This window comes from Hypanus sabinus, chromosome 11, assembly GCF_030144855.1.
Source record: "Hypanus sabinus isolate sHypSab1 chromosome 11, sHypSab1.hap1, whole genome shotgun sequence".
Taxonomy (NCBI): domain Eukaryota; kingdom Metazoa; phylum Chordata; class Chondrichthyes; order Myliobatiformes; family Dasyatidae; genus Hypanus; species Hypanus sabinus.
In genome coordinates, this window is record NC_082716.1 from 13,229,632 (window position 1) to 13,252,801 (window position 23,170).

Consider the following 23,170-nt stretch of genomic DNA (forward strand, 5'->3'; position numbering starts at 1 on the left):
CCAACCTTTTGTGTGTGGTGACGCATTTCACTCTGTTTCAATGTACATGTGACATATAAAGTGAATCTAAATCATTGCCTCTGCTGTCATCACCAGTGCATTGCTCCGATCTTACATAGCTCATCAATCGAGGCTGTAGATAATTGAGTGGTGGGTGGAGATATGACTCTACCACAGGATGTGTAAGGTGCTCCTTCCCTCTGCTGGCCTGCAGGTCACCCTTGGGCAAAAAGTAGCACCACACTTAGCGCCCCCCCCCCCCCCCACCAGGGGCATGTGAAGCCATGGGATCAGGTGGTAGATGGTCATATGAGCAGCTGGTGTACATCACAAGTTCTGGTTATGCGATTGCTGACATCAGGCAGACAATCTCTGAAGAGTATTAATGATGGCTGGGGTCACCCATCTTGTAAAGACACTGCCCGGAGGAAGGCAATGGTAAATTACTTCTGTAGAAAAATTTGCGAAGAGCAATCATGGTCCTGGGACCATGATCACCCACTTCATATGACATGGCACATAATGATAATGAAGATGTACAATGGTGGAATGTATATACTGCAGGTGGATTTTGCTCCTATATTTCAAACTATCAGCTGCATACTGAATCTAGTTGCTAACTTGTTTCTCTTTTAGTCACATTGTACTGATGCTCGCTGATGACATGGCATGTAACCCCAGAAACCCAAAACCTGCCACTATCTTCAGCCACAGGAACATGGAGCTGAATGTATATGGAGAGAGTGTGGAGGTTGACTACCGAGGATACGAGGTTAGATTCCTTATTGTACGGTGATGCTGTGTACAGAGTGAAAGTTGCTGGTGTTCCTCATCTAATGAGGGCAAAAGCCCATAAGAAATGGGAGCAGAATTAGGTAATTTGGCTGACTGACTCTGCTCCGCCATTCTATCATGGCTGATCCAATTTTCCTCTCAGCCCCGATCTCCTGTTTTCTTCCTGTATCCCTTCATGCCCTGACCAATCAATAATCTGCCTTAAATAAAGTGCATGTGGCAAAGACTTCCACAGATTCAGTACTCTGGCTAAAGAAATTCCTCCCCACCTCTGTTATAAAAGGATGCCTGTCTATTCTGAGGCTGTGTCCTCTGGTCTTAGATTCTTCCACCATAGGAAACATCCCCTTCACATTCACTCTATCAAGGTCTTTCACTATTTGATAAATTTCAATGAGATCACCCCTCATTCTTCTGAATTCTAGTGAATACAGGCCCAGAGCCATTGATGCATTTGACAAACTGTTCAATCTTGGAATCATTTTTGTGTACCTCTTCAGTTTCAGCACATCTTTTCTAAGATAAGGGACCCAAAACTGCTCACAATACTCCAACAAGTGAGGCTTCACCAGTGCTTTATAAAGTCTCAACATTACATTCTTGCTTTTATATTTTAGTCTTCTTGAAATGAAGCTAACATTGCATTTGCCTTCCTCACCACAGACTCAACCTGCAAATTAACCTTTGGGGAATCCTGCACAAGGACTCCCAAGTCTTTCTGTGCCTCAGTTTTTTGTATTTTCTCGCCATTTAGAAAATTGTCAACCCTTTCATTTCTTCTACCATATACTTCCTGACACTGCATTCCATCTGCCACTTCTTTGCCCATTCTCCTAAGTCCTTCTGGATTCTCTCTACTTCCTCAAAACTACCTACCTCTCCACCAATCTTCATATTGTTTGCAAACTTTGCAACAAAGCCATGAGCTTAAGTTACCACTCAATGCACTTTAGTAAACTATTTAAGAACTTTTTAAAAGCTATTTATTAATGCTTTTTGGGAGGGTGATTTTAGATGCATATCATATTCATACTGAGTTAAATACTGTATGTAATTAGTTTTGCTACAATAAGTGTATGGGACACAAAAAATGTTGAATTTCGCCTTGGGGATGAATAAAGTATCTATCTATCTATCTATCAATTCCATCATCCAAGTCAATAACATATAATGTAAAATGAATTAGGCCTATACAGACCACTGTGGAGCACCACTTATCACTGGTAGCTAATTAAAAAAGGCTCCTGCTCTTCACTTCCTGCCATTCAGCCAATGTCTTATCCATGCTAGGATCTTTTCTGTAATACCATGGGGTCATAGCTTGTTAAGCAGCCTCATGTGTGGCACCTTGTCAAGGGCCTTCTGAAAATCCAAGTACACAACATCAACTGATTCTCCTTTGTCTAACTTTGTTATTTCTTCAAAGAATTGGAACAGATTTATCAGGCAAGATATTCCCTTGAGGAAAACATGCTGACTATGTCCTCTTTTATCATGTGCCTAATAATAATGGGAGGAATTGAACCTGGGTCGCCTGCACTGTAAAGTATTGTGCTAACCACTATATATTATGCCACCTCTTTAGAACACAGAAAGTGATTGAACTTGAGGGTGCCAAGGTAGCATAGAGGTTAGTATGTCACTATTATAGCTCGGGGTGTGGAAGTTAGGAGTTCAGTTCTGGCGCTGTCTGTAAGGAGTTTGTACATTCTCCCTGAGACCAAGTGGGTATCCTCTGGATGCTCCACTTTCCTTCCGCATCACAAAGATGTACTGGTTAGTTGGTTAATTGATCATTATAAATTGTCCTGTGATTAGGCTAGAGTTAAATAGACAGGTTGCTAGGTGGCCTGGCTCTTTGGACAGGAAAGGCCTGTTCTGTGCTGTAGCTCTAAATAAATAAATAAACATAGAATAATACAGCACAGTACAGGCTCTTCGGCCCACAATCTTGTGTCGACCTTTTAACCTATTCTAAGATCAATTTAACTCTTCCCTGCTGCATTTTTCCATTAATTAGGTGCCCATCTAAGAGTTCCTTGAATGCCCCTAATGTATCTGCCTTTACCACCAACTCTGGCAGGGTGTTCCACACTCTGTGTTTTAAAAAAAAACCCACCTACTGCTGATATCACCTCTATATTTTCCTCCAATCATCTTAAAATTGTTTCCTCTTAGCTTTGGGGGCTTGCTGTGAAATAATTTGAGTGAATTTTCAGAATTTATTCCTCCGTGAGTTCTTGCTGGGCTGAATTCACTTTCTACAAAAGAATATGACCTGTTAATGATATGGGTGTCAGAGGGAACTCTTGGACTAATTTTAATTACCTCAGAAGATCAGCGAGGTATTCATCGGAATTGACTCCATCCATTTCTAAATTGGCTCGAGTTTTGAAAACTGAAATTTAATTAGACCCAGGTGGTTTCTTGACATGGGAGAGGATGTGCACTTCCTTTAATTACTGAATATTGAGAGGCCAAAGTAGAGTGGATGTTGAGAGGGTGTGGGGGAATCTAGAATCAGAGGGCACCATCTCGGGATAGAGATGAGGAGAAAGTTCTTTAGCAAATGGGTGGTGAATCGATGACACAAGGGGACACTCTGTAGTCACTGTTGGTGTTGAGTGTTGTGTTTGGAGTTCAGTGGTTCTAGGCAGTTGGAAAAATCAAGGTGGTTTAGGAAAATCCTTCAAGAATGGAACTCTACCACAATTATCCCATCTGCCCATAATTATCTCCAGATCCAACTATGTCATCCACTCTTAATTCCCTCCTCAGTTCAATGAATCCTCACTAAATGGATATAAAGACCAAACAATCCCTACATCCTGTAAGCAACACTGAAATGATCAGAGGACTCGATTTCTGAAGTGTTGGCTGAAAGTACATGAGCAATTATTACCCTCAACCATCAGGATCCTGAATCAGTGGGGATTACTTCCCTCATCACTGCACTGAACTGTTCCCACTCACAACCAATGAACTCACTTTCAAGGACCCTTTGTCTCATGTTCTTGAAATTGATTGCTTGTTTATTTATTATTATTTTGTTTATTTTTCTTTTTTGTATTTGCAGAGTTTGTTGTCTTCTGCGCATTGTCCATCTTGTATTCAGTTTTTCATTGATTCTATTGTTTCATTGAATTTACTGTGAATGCCTGTGAGAAAATTTATCTCAGGGCTGCATATGGTGATATATATGTACTTTGATAATAAATTTACTTCGAACAAGACTCTGCAGATGCTGGAAATCCATAGCAGCACACACAAAATGCTGGAGGAACTCAGCAGGTCAGGCAGCATCTACGGAGAGGAATAAAAAGTCAATGTTTTGGGTTGAGACCCCTCATCGGTGTTGACCTGGATACTGTGGAAAACGTTGTCTTCAATTACTTGTGCTTTATTTTCAGGTTACGGTTGAAAACTTTTTGCGGGTGTTAACTGGACGTCTGCCTCCCAGTACTCCCCGATCCAAGCGTCTGCTTTCAGATGACAGAAGCAACATTCTCATCTACATGACTGGTAGGTGTGATGATGGTGGTAGAATACAAGCACCACCCAGGTTGAGCTAGTAGCAAGAAAACAAAATGAAGTGTTGGCATTCATTTTCGGATAACTAGAATATAAAATCAAGGATGTAGTGCTGAGGCTTTCTAAAGCATTTGCCAGATTGCATTTAGAGTATTAAGAGCAGTTTTGGGCCCCTTATGACGAAAGTATGTGCTGGCATTGGAGAGGGTCATGAGAATGACCCCAAGAATGAAAGTGTTTAAGCGTATGAAGAGGGTTTTATGGTCATGGGCTTGTACTTTTTGGAGTTTAGAAGAATGAGGAGGGATCTCATTGAAACCTATTGAATATTGAAAGGTCCAGATAGTATTGTTTCCGATGTTGGGGAAGTCCAGAACGAGGGGTCACAGTTTAAGGATAAAGGGGAAACCTTTTAGGACCAAGATGAGGATAATCTTCTTCACACAGAGAGTGGTGAATCTGTGGAATTCTCTGCCACAAGAAACAGTTGAGGCCGGTTCATTGGCTATATTTAAGAGGGAGTTAGATATGACCCTTGTGGCTAAAGGGATCAGGGGGTATGGAGAGAAAGCAGGTACAGGGTTCTGAGTTGGATGATCAGCCATGATCATACTGAATGGCGGTGCAGGCTGGAAGGGTCGAATGGCCTACTCCTGCACCTATTTTCTATGTTTCTATGGGTATGGAGAGAATGTTTGCTGTAATAGAGAGCCTAGAGGGACCAGCTCATAATAGAAGGATGTCCCTTTAGAACAGAGATGAGAAGGAATTTCCTTAGCCAGAGGATGGTGAATCTGTAGAATTCATTGGTACAGTTGGCTGTGGAGGCCAAATCATTAGGTATATTTAAATTGGAGATTGATGGGTTCTTGATTTTTAAGGATGTTAAGAGGTTATGGAGAGTAGGAAGGAGGATGAGGTTGAGAGGGAAAATATGTAAACCAGCCATGATCAAATGGTGGAACAGGCCTCATTCTGTTCCGATATCTTATAGTCTTAACCCAGATCCAGGGTTTGTCAGTTTAGTTGCTGGTTTCAGGACACTCTTCTTTCAAGACTTGTAATAAACAGCTGCTATACTTGTATGTGCAGCAAACTTAATAGGACTCATTAACTGACCTCACTCAGTGATGACCACAGAATTTTAATGATGCTCACAATAAGCCTGTTACATATTTTTTCAGGCAAGGCCTGTGAATTACATAAATGTATCTCTGCAAAATGAAGGTAGAATGAGTGAAGGCATTTTAAGTCACACTGCTTTGAGAATAAAATGAGAATTTAGGACTTCCCCATTTGAAAACTTTAAGTCCAGAGACTTTGAACACAAATTCTAGGCTGTCTACTTTCGTATAATACTGAAGGTACTGTTTATTGACTGAGGAGAGGTCACTTTATATTCGGTGAATATTTAACAAGAGAGCGTGGCATCCTAATGTAGAGGTTAGTGAAACGCTTTACAGTGCCAACTGTAAGATTGGGGTTCTTGAGCATTATGCACAAAATGCTGGAGGAATTTGGCAGGTCAGGCAGTGTCTACAGAAGAAAATTTAAGTTTTCAGCAGTATTGATTGAAGTTCATACCTCTCTGTAGATGCTGCCTGACCTGCTTAGTTCCTCCAGCATTTTACAAGTGTTGAGCAGTGCAGGAATGTCATCACCTAGCAATACTACTAAATCGTGAGCTGTTTGTGACAGCAGTATTTTTCATTGTTACTGTTTGAATGGCACGGTGGCATAATAGTGTAATGCTTTACAGCGCAAGCTGTAAGACCAGGTATCAACAGTCAGCACAGTAAGGAGTTGGTATATTCTCCCTGTGACTGTTTATGTTTCCTCTGGGTGCTCTGGTTTCCTCGCACGTTCCAGAGACGTACAGGTTAGGACTCATAGTGTAGGCATGCTTTGTTGGCTCTGAAAACATGAAACACTTGTGAGCTGTCTCCAGCACACTCTAGGCACAAAGGGCACATTTCACAGTATGTTTCGATGTTTTTCTTTCAGAAACAGAATCGAGTTTAATATCACCAGCATATGTCATGAAATTTGTTAACTTTGCAGCAGTTTTGATATACATGTGACAAATAAAGCTAATCTTTATCTTTTAAGAGCCTATGACACTATTTAGAACATGAATCACAATGTCTGCCTGAAGCCCTGGCCAATAATTATCCTGCAGACAGATTACTGATATTATAACATGTATCTTGTAAGTCTTCAAATTAGTTGTATCTAAATTGGCTCCTTTGTTTCCTACTTGACAAAGAGTCAACCATTGCATCCTAGCTGTCTAGGTACGCAAGCCTGGGTGGTACAAATGGAGAGCAAGCTGTTGCCCCCTCTCCACACATCTGAAGAACCTAAAGGAATGGCGGAGACTGAGACAGTAGCGTTGCAGGAGTTGCCAGTCAGCATTGAACTCGACATAGAGCTGCCTTAGGGATGCCAGCTCTGGATTTTCTCTCCGGGTTTCCTCTCAAAACCTTCCTCATGAGTGGGTATAGGCATAAGCTAGTGGAGCTTCACGATAAGAGTCTTCCTTCTCCTAAATGAGCTGTCAACCACGGCTGATGAGCCCCATCTGCCCGAAGGGACTGGTATTAAGTTGCCTGTAACCTGCCTTTGCCCCTTCTCCTGTCAGTAGAAACAGTTCTGCTGGGCTTAGTAACTAAGCCACACATGAAGGCCAGGAGCTGGACTTGGATGTCAAAAGCTATTTAAGACACACAGCATTGCAAGCATTTAATGGGTAGTGGGAGCTTGTCCCCATTACCACCTGCAGCTGTATCAATGATGACTGCAGTTCAATAAGTACCTCTGTGGTTGTAAAGTGTTTTGAAATATTCTAAACAGAGGTATGGGAATGCAAGCCTTTTATAACGTTGTTCAACTGCTCAAACTAATTGGTCAGGGATCTGCAGTTGATGTGGAAAACCTTTTGAAATGTCCTTAAATGGTACCTGATTGGACTCAGCTAACGTGTGCGTGTGCGTGTGTGTGTGTGTGTTTTATAAAATGTTTTGATAAATATTTAGGATGGATAGGGTTGTTCCTTGCCAATCTGACTCAGTACTTTGTCCAAGTCTAAATGATTTGTTTAGTATTATCAAGTCAGCCTCTGTTCTTAATCAGTTACAGTGCTTATGCAGGTCTTTTCATTAAGCCCCTTTGAAAATGCCCCTAGGTTGGGTAGGTCAATGGTTGAGTTACAGTTTTGAACTTGAGCACACCTCCAGTATCTGGAATATCAAAACACGATATACATACAAGGCAACACACGCAAAATGCTGGAGGAACTCAGCACGCCAGATAGCTCCTATAGAAAAGAGTGAACAGTTGACTTTTCAGACTGAGACCTGTCATCAGTCCTGAAACAATAATCCTCTCAACAGTTACTTCCTAAATTACGAACTTTTTATGTACTACCCATTCATATGTCAGGTGTTTGACCATAATGGTGTAGGAGTGGAATTGGGTCATTTAGTCTATCAAGTCTGCCCCAGCAATCCATCGTGGCTAACCCCATTTTCATGCCTTCTCCCTGTAACCTTTAACACCCTTGCTACTCTCTCAGTTTACAAGACCAGCAGGATGGATTTGCGGCTGCTGTGGGGTTGCGGTGATCCTCTGCTGCCAGGGAACTTGGATCACATCTGCATTTTTTTTTATTTATTAGTTTTTCAAAACATTTTACATCTGCATTTCTGACTTGTGAACTGTTTGCGTTATGAACAAAACAGAACCTTGCCCTAATATAGGGAGGACTGATACTAACAAAACAATCTTTTCATGCAGAATTTTCATTTTGTTTGAAGGGCATGGTGGCAATGGATTCCTAAAATTCCAGGATTCTGAAGAAATTACAAATGTGGAGTTGGGAGATGCATTTGAACAGATGTGGCAGAAGAGAAGGTAAAAGATTGAGAGTACTTAATGAACAAGACACTGTAACCTGAGGTTTATTTAATTTGGTTTCCCAGTGGTTGAATGGCACTGGTTATCCACAGTGTCAGACTACATTTAGAGTATTGGGTACAGTTTTGGGTCCTATTTCTAAGGAAGGAAGTGCTGACAGTGGAGAGGGTCCAGAGGAGGTTTAAGAGAATAATCCTGGGAGTGAAAAGGTTAATATATTTGTTGCTCTGTGTCTGAGTTAGTCTGGAGTTTAGAAGAATGGAAGTGATCTCATTGAAACTTAGTGAATATTGAAAGGATTAGATAGAGTGGACATGGAGAAAATGTTTCCTATAGTGGGAGAGTCTTGGACCAAAGAACAAAGCCTCAGAATAAAAGGATGTCCTCACTATTTTTGCAATACATATATTTTCTATATTTTCATATTGTAATTTATAGTATATTTTATGTATTGTGCTGTACTGCTTCAAAACAAATTTCATGACGTGTCAAATGATAGTAGACCTGATTCTGATGTCCCTTTAGAACAGAGATGAGGAGGACTTTCTGTAGCCAGAGGGTAGTGAATCTGTGGACATATAAATCAGTCATGAGGGAATGGTGGAGCAGACTCGTAGTGTCAGAGTCATACAAAACTACAGCACAGAAACAGTCTGTGCCAAACCATTTAAGCTGCCTAGTCCCATTGACCTGCATCCTGACCATAGCCCTCCATACTGTTCCCATCCACGTATCTATCCAAATGTCTCTAGAATGTTGAAATTGAAATCACATCCGCCACTTGCACTGGTAGGTCGCTCACTCTGCATGAAAAGTTTCCCCTCATATTCCCTTAAAGATTTCACCTTTTGCCCTTAACCCATGACATTTAGTTATAGTCTCACCCAGCCTCAGTGCAACAACCTGCTTGTGTTTACACAATTACTTGATGGGCCAAATGGCCCAATTCTTCTCCTATATCTTATGGTCCTAAGTAATCCTTTTCAGGTGCGTGAAATGAGACACTTCTCCACCAGGAGGTCAGAGGTACTGAGATGCCTGTGGCACTACACATTTCTTCTGACCTCTGTCCAAGAGTTGAGTACTTTTGGGCTGTTGAGTCCAGGCTTCCGGGTGGATGTGGAGTAACCTGCTGATCTATTGTGGTTTGTTGGAGCTCACCACGTGTTAATTTCGCTGCTGCGTTTCCCATCCAGTACTGTGAACACGCTTCTGAAGCTGTAAAGTGCTTGGGGACGTCTTGAGGTCATGCAGGATGCTATAAATGTAAGCATCTTCATCACTGGAAGAGCTGCCAGCTGTTTTCTTTTCTGCTCTAATGGTCTGGGAACTAGGGGAGCCTGCGGAGGTTTCTAGCTGTGTGAATTGACGCAAGGCATCAGCTTTGCAGTGAGACTGATGAATATTTGTTTCTCCAGGTACCACGAATTGCTTTTCATTATTGACACTTGCCAGGGGGCCTCCATGTATGAAAAATTGTATTCGCCCAACATTATGGCTTTAGCCAGCAGCCAGGTTGGTGAAGACTCTCTTTCGGTAAGTTTTCAGCTCAGTTAATTATATGATTGATGATAACAGGGATAAAAACAGAGAAAGAAAGAAAGAAAAAGCAAGGATTTATAGAGTGAAAAGAATGTTTCTATTTATTGCCATCATAGAATCCTAGTGCACAGGAGGAGGTTTTTTTTTAAAGATGAGATTAGCTTTATTTGTCACCAGTACAATCAAAGCATATGTTGAAATGTTTTATTTTGCATGACCAACAATGCAGTCTGAGTATTGTACTTGGGGCAGCCTGCATGCGTAATCACGCTTCCAGTGCCAACCTGGCATGCCCACGGAACACTAAATCAAATCATAACTCTACATCTTTGGAATGTGGGAAGAGATCCATGTGGTCATGGGGAGAACTTATTAACTCCACACAGACAGCACTGGAACTCGAACCCTGATTGGTGATTGCTGAATGTGTTTACCGCTATGCTTTGCCCTATTCTATTCCAGTTATTCAAGCATTCCATTCAAGCTATTCTGCCACTGTTGGCTCTATGAAGTAATGTTTTGCTTAATCCTATACTACAGCTTTTGTCCATAATGAGTTTAAGTTCATTAGTCTTATGTAGTTGTGGAGTTATATTGCATGGAAACTGCCCTTTAGCCCACCCAGATAGCTATCCAAGTTAGCCCATGGTTCAACTTTTCTAATAAAATCAGATGCCACCACCTTTTCAGAAGTTGTTTTTGCATTTTTTAAGGTTTCAATTTGGTCAGATGGTGCAAAAAATTGGAATTCATTGCTATAGGTGGAGGCCTAGTCATCAGGTCTATTCCAGGCAGAGGTTGATAAATAAGGGCACCACCACTTTTGGAGAGAAGGCAGGAGAATGGGTTTGAGAGAGAAAATAAATCAGCCATGATAGAAAGGCAAGGTTGGCTTGATGGGCCAAATGGCCTAATTCTGCTCCTATGTATTATGGTCTTATAGCATCATTTATAGCTGATTCCAGCTGTTTCCATTAAGAGAGTCTGGTGATTTCATCAGTTGTATTCAGTAGAGAACAGCTTGGGGGTGAGACTAAGATGATTAATTCTGTCATACTGATAGAAAACTTGCATCTTTCTATTATAGATTCCTTAACGTTGTATTTGTCTTTAAATAGCACCAGCCTGATCTTGCCATTGGGGTCCACCTGATGGACAGGTATACATACTATCTCCTTGAGTTTCTGGAAGATATTCGCCCAGCCAGCCAGAACAGCATGATTGATTTGGTAAGCAGCTTTAACATTGGGGAACTTGGTTGGGTTTTGCCTTTGAAGATATTGGTTATCATTTAGTTGATTGCATGTTTGTTGGTTTTGTTTCCACACTAGAGTCTTGATTGCATAGTCAAGGTTGCACTTGGGTGGTATATTTACACAGTGTCAGAGATGCTGCTTTCTTAGTTGAATCACTGAACCAAGGATCCATCTTACCTTCTGGACAACTGTAAATTTTTTTGTGGCATCATATGACAAACAATGTTGTTAATTATCTCACAAAATTTGTTGAAGAATCCTAGTCTTACAGGACAGAATCAAGCCTTTAGGTCTATCGAGTTTGTACAGATCAATATGCATCTTCCATTCAGGTGGCGGCACACTCAGATGCAGCAGCCTCTTGGGGACCAACCAAAGGAGTTTTTGTCTTTTTTTAAATGTCTTTTTTACGATTGCAAGACAATCCTGGGCCTTAACTTAGGGTATTACAGGTCTGCCCCATCAGGGAGTTGATGGAGGAGGTGGAACAGCTGGATTTGGTGTGGACTGTGTTGCTGCCTGGATGAGGAAGGTATCAGAGTTGATGCGTGATGCTGGTGTGCAGAGATGTTGACACCCAGAAACAGATCAACAAGCTGTATTGCTATTCAGTCAGATTAGAAAACAACAAGTTTCAAATTTCAAATAAGAGAGAATCTGCAAATGTTGGCAATCCAAACAGCACACGCAAACTGCTGGAGGAACTCAGCAGGCCAGGCAGTCTCTAAGGGGAAAAAGTACAGTTGAAGTTTTGGGCGGAGACCCTTGTCAGTGATAATAAACCTGATTCTGATTTTGATTTCTGTTAACCCTATTTCTTATTTTCCATGTGCTCCAATAAATTCCAGAGGTTTTATCATTCACCAATAAACAAGGAACAACTTAGAGTGGCCAATTCACCTACCAAACTTGTATGTCTGTGGGATGTGGGAGGAAACTGGAGCTCCTGGAGAAAAAGACTATGTCACCATGACATGCAATCTCTACCCAGACAGCACCAGAGATCAGGATTGAACTGGAGTCATTGGAAAGTTATTAAAGCAAATTAACTGCTTTTTAAAAAAATATATAAAATGAGACTTTGCTGTTTGCAATTTGACTGCACTGTTTCCATCCCTGCAATATTTTTGCAGGGCTTCATGGACTGTGAAGAATTAAGCAGTATCCTGACATAGAGTGAGTTGCTAATTGAGTGCAAGTCTGCCCTTTTCCATGAGTAAGCAGTCCTGATACTTTAATGTGAAGGTTTCCATTTTGTTAGTAGGCTTGTGGGATCGGAACCTACCGACTGATATTTGAAACGTAAATGAACGAACAGCATTGACAGGGTGAATTAGACCATCTTACTATAAATTATAGGAGCAGAATTAAACCATTTGGCCCATTATGTCAGCTCCAGTTTTCCTCTCAGCCCCAATCTCCTGCCTTTTCCCTGTAACCCTTCATGCCCTGCCAATCAAGAATCTATCAACCTCTACCTTAAATATACATAAAGCCTTGGCCTCTAGCTGCCTGTGGTAAAAAAAATTCTACACGTTCACCACTCACCACTCTTTGGCTAAAGAAATTCCTCCTCATCTCTTTTCTAAAAGAATGGCCCTCTATTCTAAGGCTATGTCCTCTGCATTCAATGCCACCAGTGTTCTTTTCCAATCAATTCTGGCCAACTCCTCTCTCATGCCTCTGTGATTCACTTTACTCCACTGTAATACTGATACACCTGACTTTAGTTTCGGAGACTCTGGAACCAGAGGACCTTAACTTAAGATGCGGGAGTGCCATTTTGCATTTAGATTGGGAAAAATTTCTTTAGTCAGGGTTATATGAATCTTTGAATTTCTCCATTCTGGAATGCTACTAACTGGTTTGAAGGCTGACCTTGTCACGTTTTTGGATATTAAGGGGATTGATGGCTGTAGGGTTTAAATAAGAAAGTGGACAAAGTTGAATTTAAAAAACAAACACGAGGAAATCTGCCAATGTGGGAAATTCAAGCAACACACACAAAATGCTGGTGGAATGCAGCAGGACAGGCAGCATCTATAGGAAGAAGCACTGTTGACGTTTCGGGCCGAGACCTTTCGTAAGGTTGAAGGTCATTTGTGATCTGACTGGATAGCAGAAGATGCTTGAAGATCTGTGTGGTCTAAACTTTTTATTATGTTCTGAAGAACGAGGTAGCCGGTAGAGGTCTGGAGAGGAAAAATGGTGGTAAATTCCACTGAGGAACACAGCTGCTGACAGCAATCGGATGACTCAACTCTGGCATAATGATTCAAATATCTGATGCTGTTGATGTTTTCCAGAAATTATTCCAGATCATTGGAAATGTTGCCTTCTTGAGCATTTGTTGGAGTTATTCAAATAACCTTGATTATTAATGTAACTCCCTGGGTCGCCTCAGGCTCGCTCAGCTCGTTCTCGTCTAGGGGGAGCAGCCTTCGGCCCCGCCAAACTGGGTAATCAGCTGGTGTGGATGCTGTATGATGTCCCCGCCTCGCCCAAAAGAGACAGTACACCATATGCGATTAAATGAGTACAATTTATAAAGGTTACTTTAACTAAGTGATTAATAACGATACAATATATATGAAGAGAAAATTAAAGAAAAAGCGCCAAACTTATCAAAGTCCAAACCACTTCGTGCACAGCCGTTGGAGCTCAATTACTGAAGTCTTCTGGCCACCATTCGCTCCCCTCCGAACTCCTCGACTCGCAGCTCAGGACCCTCCGAACTCCTCGACTCTCCAAACAGCTCAGGACCCTCCGAGTGGTCAACCAAACACATCTAGCTTCATCCCCCACCCCCCCCCCCCCCCATCCTCGGAGAATCTCCCGGCCTCGGACCCCCCTTTGGGGTCCGATCCTCGTCCAGCTTAGAGCATTGCGTCCTCTCTCTCGACCCCCTCGCGCTGATCTGCCCAAAAGCCCGTCAACAAAAGCTTACAGACTCAGAAGAAAGAACATTAATTCCCATTTGGTTTACAAAGGAATACCATTCTCGTTATCAGTAAATTAGCATTCCTGCTAGTTAACAAAAAGAAGAAACCCTCTTTACACTCTCCCTCCACCAAATACAAGTCATGTCCTCATGACTACTAAATAACTCGCCACCTTTCCTGCCAACACACCGTAACCCAAGCACAAACAGTGACATCTCCTCCCCACACAGTAACCCTCACGCCCTGTTTTTCAGGCGCTACTTAGGCCAACTATCTGGGAGTTCCCTAACCCTTCTGAGACCTCCGTACCCCCTCACCTAAACCCTTCAGGCTCGGACACAACTGTGGATACCTTGGGCCCACTACCAACTCCTCTCTCAACCTCTCACTCATGCCCCACACTGCACACAGCTAACCCTCCCCGCTACACCTGACTCAATGGGAGAAGGGCCAAAGGTCTGTTCCTCAATCGAGGGAAAGTCAGCAAAAGGCAGCATGTACCACACATCCAGCACATCATCCATCAAATCTGTATTCTTCCTCATTCCTGTGATCGGTAGCTGCTGTTTGATCTTCTCCAAACGGAAACACGTGGCCTGCACTGCTCCCGCAGTCTCTTCAGCCTCCTGTTCAGTATTCACTGCACTTCTCTCCAGCTTTTTCTTCCTCATGACTTCTTCCAGATCAACTTTCAGGTTTTGCACTTCATTTGAACTGTCGATGGTCACCTTCAGGTTCCCTTCAAGCCTCCGCTTCTCTCTTCTGAGATTTGTCTGTAATTTCTTCACCTCCGCAAACTCCCCTCTCCGGGTTCTCAGTTTGCTATTACCCTCAGTCAGACAACATTCTCTCCAACTTGTAAGTCTTCCGAATGGTTCCAGATCACTTTCTCCAGTCTCTCCGTCTTCATTTCAAACTTGGTTCCGTAGAGACAGTCACTCACGAGCGGCGACCTTCGCCAGCCCTGGCACGTGTCCCGAAAACACTTTAACTCGGTAGTTCTCAGCTGCTCCTGCAACGACCTCACTTCATATTCTCCTGAGGCAAATCGAAACACCAAGAGATCATCCACATACACCAAAACTCCAAACGCCTCCACATCCCCTATGGTCTTCCACCTGCCCAGCAGGAAGGTTGCAAGGGCTCCAGATATGCCCTGTGGCATCTTTTCGGACCCGAAGACTCCTAGGGAATTTATAACGGCCGTCTTCTCCTTGTCGGCCCCAATCATCGGGATCTGACAACATCCACTCCTCAGATCCAGCACCTTAAACCATTTCGCACCACTCAGACAGGCCAGCGCCTCTCCGGCCCGCAGGGCCATATTCTGGTCACTGACAGTGCGCCTCTTCAACGCAATACAATCCACACACACGCTGCCTACGTCTTCCACGGCTTCAGGGGCCAGTCGCCGCAACCTCTCTCTCTCCGAGGTGTCTTCAGCAGTCAACTCCGCTCCCTCGTGGTATTTCGCAGCGTCCACTAGGAGGGTCTCACCCTCAGATACTTCCCCCAGGCCGTACCGCCAATGGCTCTTGTTTGAATTCGGTATCAGCCCAATGCTGCTACACCCGTCCACACAAGCAGCTCAAAACTCTGGGTGCATCGACAATGCCTCCAAACAACGCTCACCCGCCTCCTCCGGGCAGGCCCCCAAGCGCACCAGCAGTTTATTGGTTCTCTCTAGAACAGAAACGTTGCCCGTCTCAACAGGGTCCGGACCCATCAGCATTAACGATTCCTGAACCTCAGTCTCCTCCACATTTGCCTCCAAGAACTCCATTTTCACTGACCAACAACCGTCGTCTGGATAATCACCGGCACTGGTACCCCGAATCTCCAGTGTTCTCAATGTCGTCAAGGGTAAATGCTTCCAATAACGGTTATGAAACAAACTGTACAGCAACTTAACCGGCGCCCTGGTGCCGAGGATGGCTTTAACTTGACTTCCATCCATCCGTAACAACACCTGTGCACATGGCCCCTCTAAGCCTTCAGGAATAGAGTCTGTTCCTTTCGGGAGTTCCTTGGTACATTGCTGGGAACGTGCTCCCCAGAGACCCCAAGCAGTTCCCCCACTGGGCCTCCTCTAAGTTTCCCGACATCTCTTGAATCAACGGAACAACTGAACCCCTTGACAGATCCCCTTGGCACCACAAGCAATTTATCTGCCCCCCTAGGCAAAAAGAGATACCCTAAAAACTTCCCACCAATCTCCTGCCACGGATATGATAAGCCCCCCAGCTGCAGCATTTGACTTCCAGTCGAACCACACGCATTTTCCCACACTTTCCCAGAACTGGCAGTGGACACTTCGAGGTAATTGCGCCCGACAGTTCTAACAAAGTCACCAGCCCGTCCCTGTCGCTTTTCCTCAGCCAAGCACTGCCACTCACCCAACACACACGTAGCGATAACCAGCAATCGCACACCCACAAAGGCACACCAGCTCTTCGCCGCAGACACAATCCAAAGAGGGCGATCCCACAGCTTCCACAGAAATCAACCCCGGACGAGCACCCCACAATGTAACTCCCTGGGTCGCCTCAGGCTCGCTCAGCTCGTTCTTGTCTAGGGGGAGCAGCCTTCGGCCCCGCCAAACTGGGTAATCAGCTGGTGTGGATGCTGTATGATGTCCCCGCCTCGCCCAAAACAGACAGTACACCATATGCGATTAAATGAGTACAATTTATAAAGGTTACTATAACTAAGTGATTAATAACGATACAGTATATATGAAGAGAAAATTAAAGAAAAGGCGCCAAACTTATCAAAGTCCAAACCATTTCGTGCACAGCCGTTGGAGCTCAATTACTGAAGTCTTCTGGCCACCATTCGCTCCCCTCCGAACTCCTCGACTCGCAGCTCAGGACCCTCCGAACTCCTCGACTCTCCAAACAGCTCAGGACACTCCGAGTGGTCAACCAAACACATCTAGCTTCATCCCCCCCCCGCCCCCCGTCCTCGGAGAATCTCCCGGCCTTGGACCCCCCTTTGGGGTCCAATCCTCGTCCAGCTTAGAGCATTGCGTCCTCTCTCTCGACCCCCTCGCGCCGATCTGCCCAAAAGCCCGTCAACAAAAGCTTACAGACTCAGAAGAAAGAACATTAATCCCCATTTGGTTTACAAAGGAATACCATTCTCGTTATCAGTAAATTAGCATTCCTGCTAGTTAACAAAAAGAAGAAACCCTCTTTACATTAAATAACCCTTCATCGTGTCTTGGCCTGAACCATCAACTGTTTATTCCCCTCCATAAATGTTGCTCGAATAACAGAGGTCCTCCAGCATTTCATGTGCGTTGCTCAAGATTTCCTTCAGTGGAATCTCTTGTGTTTGTAACCATCTTCTTGCTTTTTATAAATGCATATGCAAGTGCACGTATTGATCATGCGATGATTGGACCTCCTACACATGGAGGGCTCTCTGTGTGTGGGCTTTCGAGTGCGCATGTTTCTGTTTCGGTGGGACCAGTTCACCACTCCCACGCTGTAGGCTGCTCAGAATGTACCATGGCGACGTGACTCCTACTGCTCTGTTGTTGTTCCTACTCCTTGCACATGTAACAAGTGCTTCCCTTGTGCTGATGGAAAGTTCTTTGGTTGCATTTGAAGAATTTAAGAATTGCTCAATGATAAATGTCCGAGTCATCTTGTTTACCTTGTCTGGTACGAGGAGCAATCTTGAATACTGGATTATGAATCTTCAGTGTGCTCTACATTTCAAGCTGTGGATACTCAGGCACTGAGCATCTTCGAGGCTGAATGATTAGATTTTTGGACATCAAATAGATCAGAGGAAGTAGAAATGAGTCGGCAGGTAGATTTGAGCTACACGGTGTGATCTTTTGGAATGGCAGAGCAGACTTACCAGGGTTGATATAGGGAGGGTGTTACCCTTATTTGGGGTATCTATAACTGGGTGGTCATGGTTGCAGAGTGAGGAATACAGGTCATTTAGGACTAGAATGAGAAGTTTATCCATGCAGGAAGTAGTGAAACTTTGGAATTCTATATGCCAGAGGGCTGGGAAGACACTGAATCCATTTACAGTACAGATCTCTGCAAACATGAGGGGATTATGGTGATTGTGCAGGATAACAGAATGGAGATGGAAGATCAACTACAATATTATCAAATCGATATGTAAATTGAACAGCTGGATGCTTACTCCTCCTCCTAATTTATATTTTCTTCTCTTTGGATCTGCGTGGTCCACCCCATCTTTTTCTGATATTTGTGTGCATTCTAGTTGTTAAAAGATCAATAATGTACTTAGAGATATGAGGAGGATGCCATATGGCCTAGTCTTAAGGCTAATTTATACTTGTGCATCCTATATACTCCGTAGGTGACGTGCACCTCCCCAAAAAAGTATCGCGTAAACAAAAGTAACGCATCACGGCGACGCAGACCACAACAACTGTGATTGGTCCGCTTGGTAGCATCGCATTTCCTCCTACGCATTTCCGGTTGCTTAATCTCCGCCATGTCTGTACACCAATGCGAAATAGATGAATCAAATCGTAAAATCTATCTACCGACATGCGAAAATGTTTGAAATGCATTTCCTCGTCCATATCTCTCACAAAGAAACTCAACACAGTGGCATAGAAACCCCACTGCCAACTAGCATTTTGGCGTACACCAACGCATGCTGGCTATGGCGTAGAGTGATGCAGAAGTGAAAAGCAGGGCTACACCGTAGGCTGTGGCGCAGCCTGTACGCACAAGTATAAATCAGCCTTTAGAGTCATAGAACACTACAGCATAGAAATAGGCCCTTCAGCCCTTCTAGTCCATACCAAACTAATAATCTGCCTGGTCCCATTGACCTGCACCACTACTGTACCTTTCTGCCACACAGATTTTCTCCTATGGCTTTGATTGCTTATATATTTTAAGCTAACTTGCTATAATTTAAAATTTTTACACACTTCATTCTTAACAAAAATTCCCGAATGTCAGACTTTCAAATTTGTCATCTTAGAATAAAAGCAAATTGGGGACTAAAAACTGCAGGTCCTGGAATTCTGGAGTAAAATCAGAAGATGCTGGAAGATCTCAGCAGGTCAGGCCGCAACTGAGGAATGAAACAACCTTGACATGGGACCTTTAGTCTGAAATGATAATAAGGTTTCTGTTTCTGTGGAGGCTGCCTGACTTGTTGAGAATTTCCAGCCAAGTGTTTCTGTTTCTGTTACAAACTCTCAGATTTGACAGTTACTGAATTTGGGATGGGGGGTTTTCAGTGCACTGCAGGAGTCATGGCATTTCTGGCCAGCAGGGATGATGCCCAACATCTTGCGTAGGTAACTTTTAGTATGATTATAGCAATGAAGAAGTGACTGTGGGTAGTAGACCCATGCCAGCAAAATCCATGGCTATCATTGTAGGGGTCATGTCCTTAAATTCCTTGAGAAGTGTTCATTATAATGGGTTATTTTCAAAACTTAATGAATTGACAATATAGATTGTGAATTAAAGTTATTAAATGAACCCTTGGTTTAATTAGCTGATTTCAGTTGCAGTGTTAATAAGGCTGCAGACTCGGTCATAGATTTCATTAATTTCATGATGAAATTGAAATGGTGCATGCTGTATTTTATGGAACCAGTGTTGCATCATTTTAGTTCCTTTCTTTAGAAACATTGAAAACCTACAGCACAATACAGTCCCTTTGGCCCACAACGTTGTGCTGAACATGTCCCTACCTTAGAAATTACTAGGCTTACCCATAACCCTCTATTTTTCTAAGTTCCATGTACCTATCCAAAAGTCTCTTAAAAGACCCTATCGTATCCGCCTCCACCACCGTTGCCGGCAGTCCATTCCACACACTCGCCACTCTCTGAGTAAAAAACTTACCCCTGACATCTTCTCTGAACCTACTCCCCAGCACCTTAAACCTGTGTCCTCTTGTGGCAGCGGGACATTGATAGGATGCAAAACTGGGCTGAGAAGTGGCAGATGGAGTTCAACCCAGATAAGTATGAAGTGGTTCATTTTGGTAGGTCAAATATGATGGCAGAATATGGTATTAATGGTAAGATTCTTGGCAGAGTGGAGGACCAGAGGGATCTTGGGGTCTGAGTCTATAGGATGCTCAAAGCAGCTGCGCAGTTTGACTCTGTGGTTAAGAGGGTGTACGGTGTATTGGCCTTCACCAATTGTGGAATTGAATTTAGGAGCCGAGAGGTAATGCTGCAGCTATATAGGACCCTGGTCAGACCCTACTTGGAGTACTGTGCTCAGTTCTGGTCGCTTCATTACAGGAAGGATGTGGAAGCCATGAAAGGGTGCAGAGGAGATTTACAAGGATTTTGCCTGCATTGGGGAGCATGCCTTATGAGTATAGGTTGGGTGAACTTGGCCTTTTCCCCTTGGAGTGATGGAAGATGAGAGGTGACCTGATTGAGGAGTATAAGATGATGAGAGGTATTGATCATGTGGATAGTCAGAGGCTTTTTCCCAGGGCTGAATGGTTTTAATTCGGTTCCCTTAACATCAGAGATTGCTTACAGTATACAATCTGAAATTCATACTGTTCAGACATCCCCGAATCAAGAGACTCCATAGAATGAATGATAGAACATTGTAGCCCCTGAAGCCCTCCTCTTCTCACCCTCCAAACAAGCAGTAGCAAAAGCATCAAACCCCCCTCCCCTCACTCGAGCCAGATTAGTTCAGGTGACTGAAGATTCCTAGTAGTAGTGTGATCACTCGAGTTGAACATGATGTTCTGCTGCAGCCTTCCTCTGCCTTCTTTTTTGATGTGATTTGTTATAATCTTCTGCAAGCTCCACTGTTGAGGTCTTGGTTGAGTTCCTCTTTGTCTGGGTGATCTTACCGCCATGGGTGACCCTACCAGGAGCTAAGCTCCAGGAGGTATTGCTCTTGGGATCTCAGGAACATACCAGCCTCTCAACCATAGTATGGTGACGATCCTCAGAGAAGGTTCATAGAGGTGTCTTCCAAGTTCAAACTCTAGTGCAGCTCTTGTATTTTGTAACAACAACACACACAAAATGCTGGCGGGACACAGCAGGCCAGGCAGCATCTATAGGGAGAAGTGCTGTTGACGTTTTGGGCCGAGACTCTTCGTCAGGACGAAGGGTGTCCTGATGAAGGGTCTCGGTCCGAAACGTCGACAGCGCTTCTCCCTATAGATGCTTCCTGGCCTGCTGTGTTCCACCAGCATTTTGTGTGTGTGTGTGCTGTTGTTTGAATTTCCAGCATCTGCAGACTTCCTCGTGTTTGCTCTTGTAGTTTGTAAAGCGGTTTGATACAGTTTGGTGTAAACATAGTGGGAAAGGCCTCTTTGAGTATTTGTGTGTGCGACTGTGTGATTGGGTAAAATTGGTTGTGAGGACTTGCAATTATGTCGCACTCTTTACAGTGTCAGCACAGCTGTAAGTGTTCAGTAGAGCCAAAAATGTACTCATTGTTATAATGCAGTAATCTACTTGCATGCAACAAGGTCCCACAATTGGCAAAGTAACAGTGACTGCATAAGCTAAGGTAATGTTGATAAGGGATATACTATGCTAGCTCTGGAAGCATGGTGACCCTTGTCTCCAGCACATTGTTGGACCATATTAGTTGTTGATGTAAATAACATATTTCTCTGTATGTTTCGATATACATGTGACAAATATGATTGAATTTGAGAGTGTCAGCATGGTTTTGTGCATGGCAAGTCATGTCTTACTAACTTGATTGAGTTTTTTTAATGACATTACAAAGGTGATTGATGTAGGTAGAGCTGTGAATGTTGTCAACATGGATCCCTCAAAGATGCATGGTTAAGATGCTTGGGTCAATATTGAATTGGCCATTTGGATTCAGACTTGGCTTGTCCACAGAAGACAGAGGGTAGTGGTTGAAGGGATGTATTTTAGTTGGAGGTCTGTGATTAGTGATGTTCTGCAGGGATCATTTCCTGGGTGACAATATTTCTGAGGACCTAACCTGGATGCAACACATTAATGCAGCTATAAATATGGCAAGAGAGCACTATACTTCATTGGGTTTTTGAGGAGATTTGCTTTGTCAATGAAAGCAGTTGAAAATTTCTGCAGATTATCAAGTCAAATGGAGAAAGCATAAGACATCTTCAAGATGCAGTGCCTTAGGAAGGCAGCATCCATCATTAAGGACTCATTGTTATGGGAAGGAGGCTCAAAAGCCTGAAGGCACACACTCAGTGATTCAGGAACAGCTTCTCTTTTGCCATCCAATTTCTAAATGGACATTGAACCCATGAACACTACCTCATTACTTTTTGTTTCTGTTTTTTTTGCACTACTTATTTTAACTATTTAGTAGATGTACAGTTGCAAGAAAAATTTTATGAACTGTTTGCAATTACCTACTTTTATGCATGAATTACTCATAAAATGTGATCTGATCTTCATCGAAGTCACCATAATAGACAAACACAATCTACCTAAACTAATAACACATAAAAAATTGTTCTACTTCTCGTGAATACTGAGTGCACCATTTAAACAATCACAGTCTCCCTTCAAAAGGTATGTGGACCTTCTATAAAAGCTATTTGGAGTCGGGTATTCCAGTCACTGACATGAGATTGGAGGCGTGGCTTGTAGAGGTGCCCTGCCCTAAACCAGTCAATTGCGAAGGGTCACAAACCTTTTCTTGTAACTGTATATACTTATTGTAATTTAGTTTTGTCCTCTATATTTTTCATATATTTCACTGTACTGCTGCCAAAAAGTTAATGAATTTCATGACATCTGCCTGTGATATTAAACCTGATTCTGATTTGTGCTGAGACTTCTGTTGTTTGTGATGTGTATAAATGACCTGGATAAAAATGTTGATGGGTTGGTTAGTACGTTTGCAGATGGTATGAAGATGAGTGGTGTTACAGCTAGTGTAGAAGACTGGCAAAGAATACGGTTGATTTAGATCAGTTGAAGACGTGGGCAGAGAATTGGCAGATGGAGTTTAATCTGGACAAATGTGAAGCACTGCATCTTGGTAGGTCAAATGAAAACATTACACTGTTAAGGGCAGAACCGTTTACATTGTTATTGAACAGAGAGTTTTTGGGGTCCAAGTTCATAGTGCCCTGAAAGTAGCTACACAGGTTGTTAGGGTGTATGTAGGGTGGCTAAGAAAGTGTATGGCATTTTTGCCTTTATTAGCCAAAGCATTGAATTTG

At 43.1% G+C, this 23,170-nt stretch overlaps 1 protein-coding gene across 3 annotated transcripts in view; it reads left to right on the forward strand.

Moving 5' to 3' along the window:
* The window catches only part of pigk (phosphatidylinositol glycan anchor biosynthesis, class K), a 151,683-nt gene that overhangs the window by 14,252 nt on the left and 114,261 nt on the right, over positions 1–23,170 (forward strand). For all 3 annotated transcript variants that reach the window (XM_059983807.1, XM_059983808.1, XM_059983809.1), the window contains 5 exons: positions 637–772; positions 4,206–4,317; positions 8,142–8,238; positions 9,660–9,777; positions 10,902–11,012. In XM_059983807.1, the coding sequence (XP_059839790.1) occupies positions 637–772; positions 4,206–4,317; positions 8,142–8,238; positions 9,660–9,777; positions 10,902–11,012 (574 nt within the window). The remainder of the gene's footprint in view (positions 1–636; positions 773–4,205; positions 4,318–8,141; positions 8,239–9,659; positions 9,778–10,901; positions 11,013–23,170) is intronic.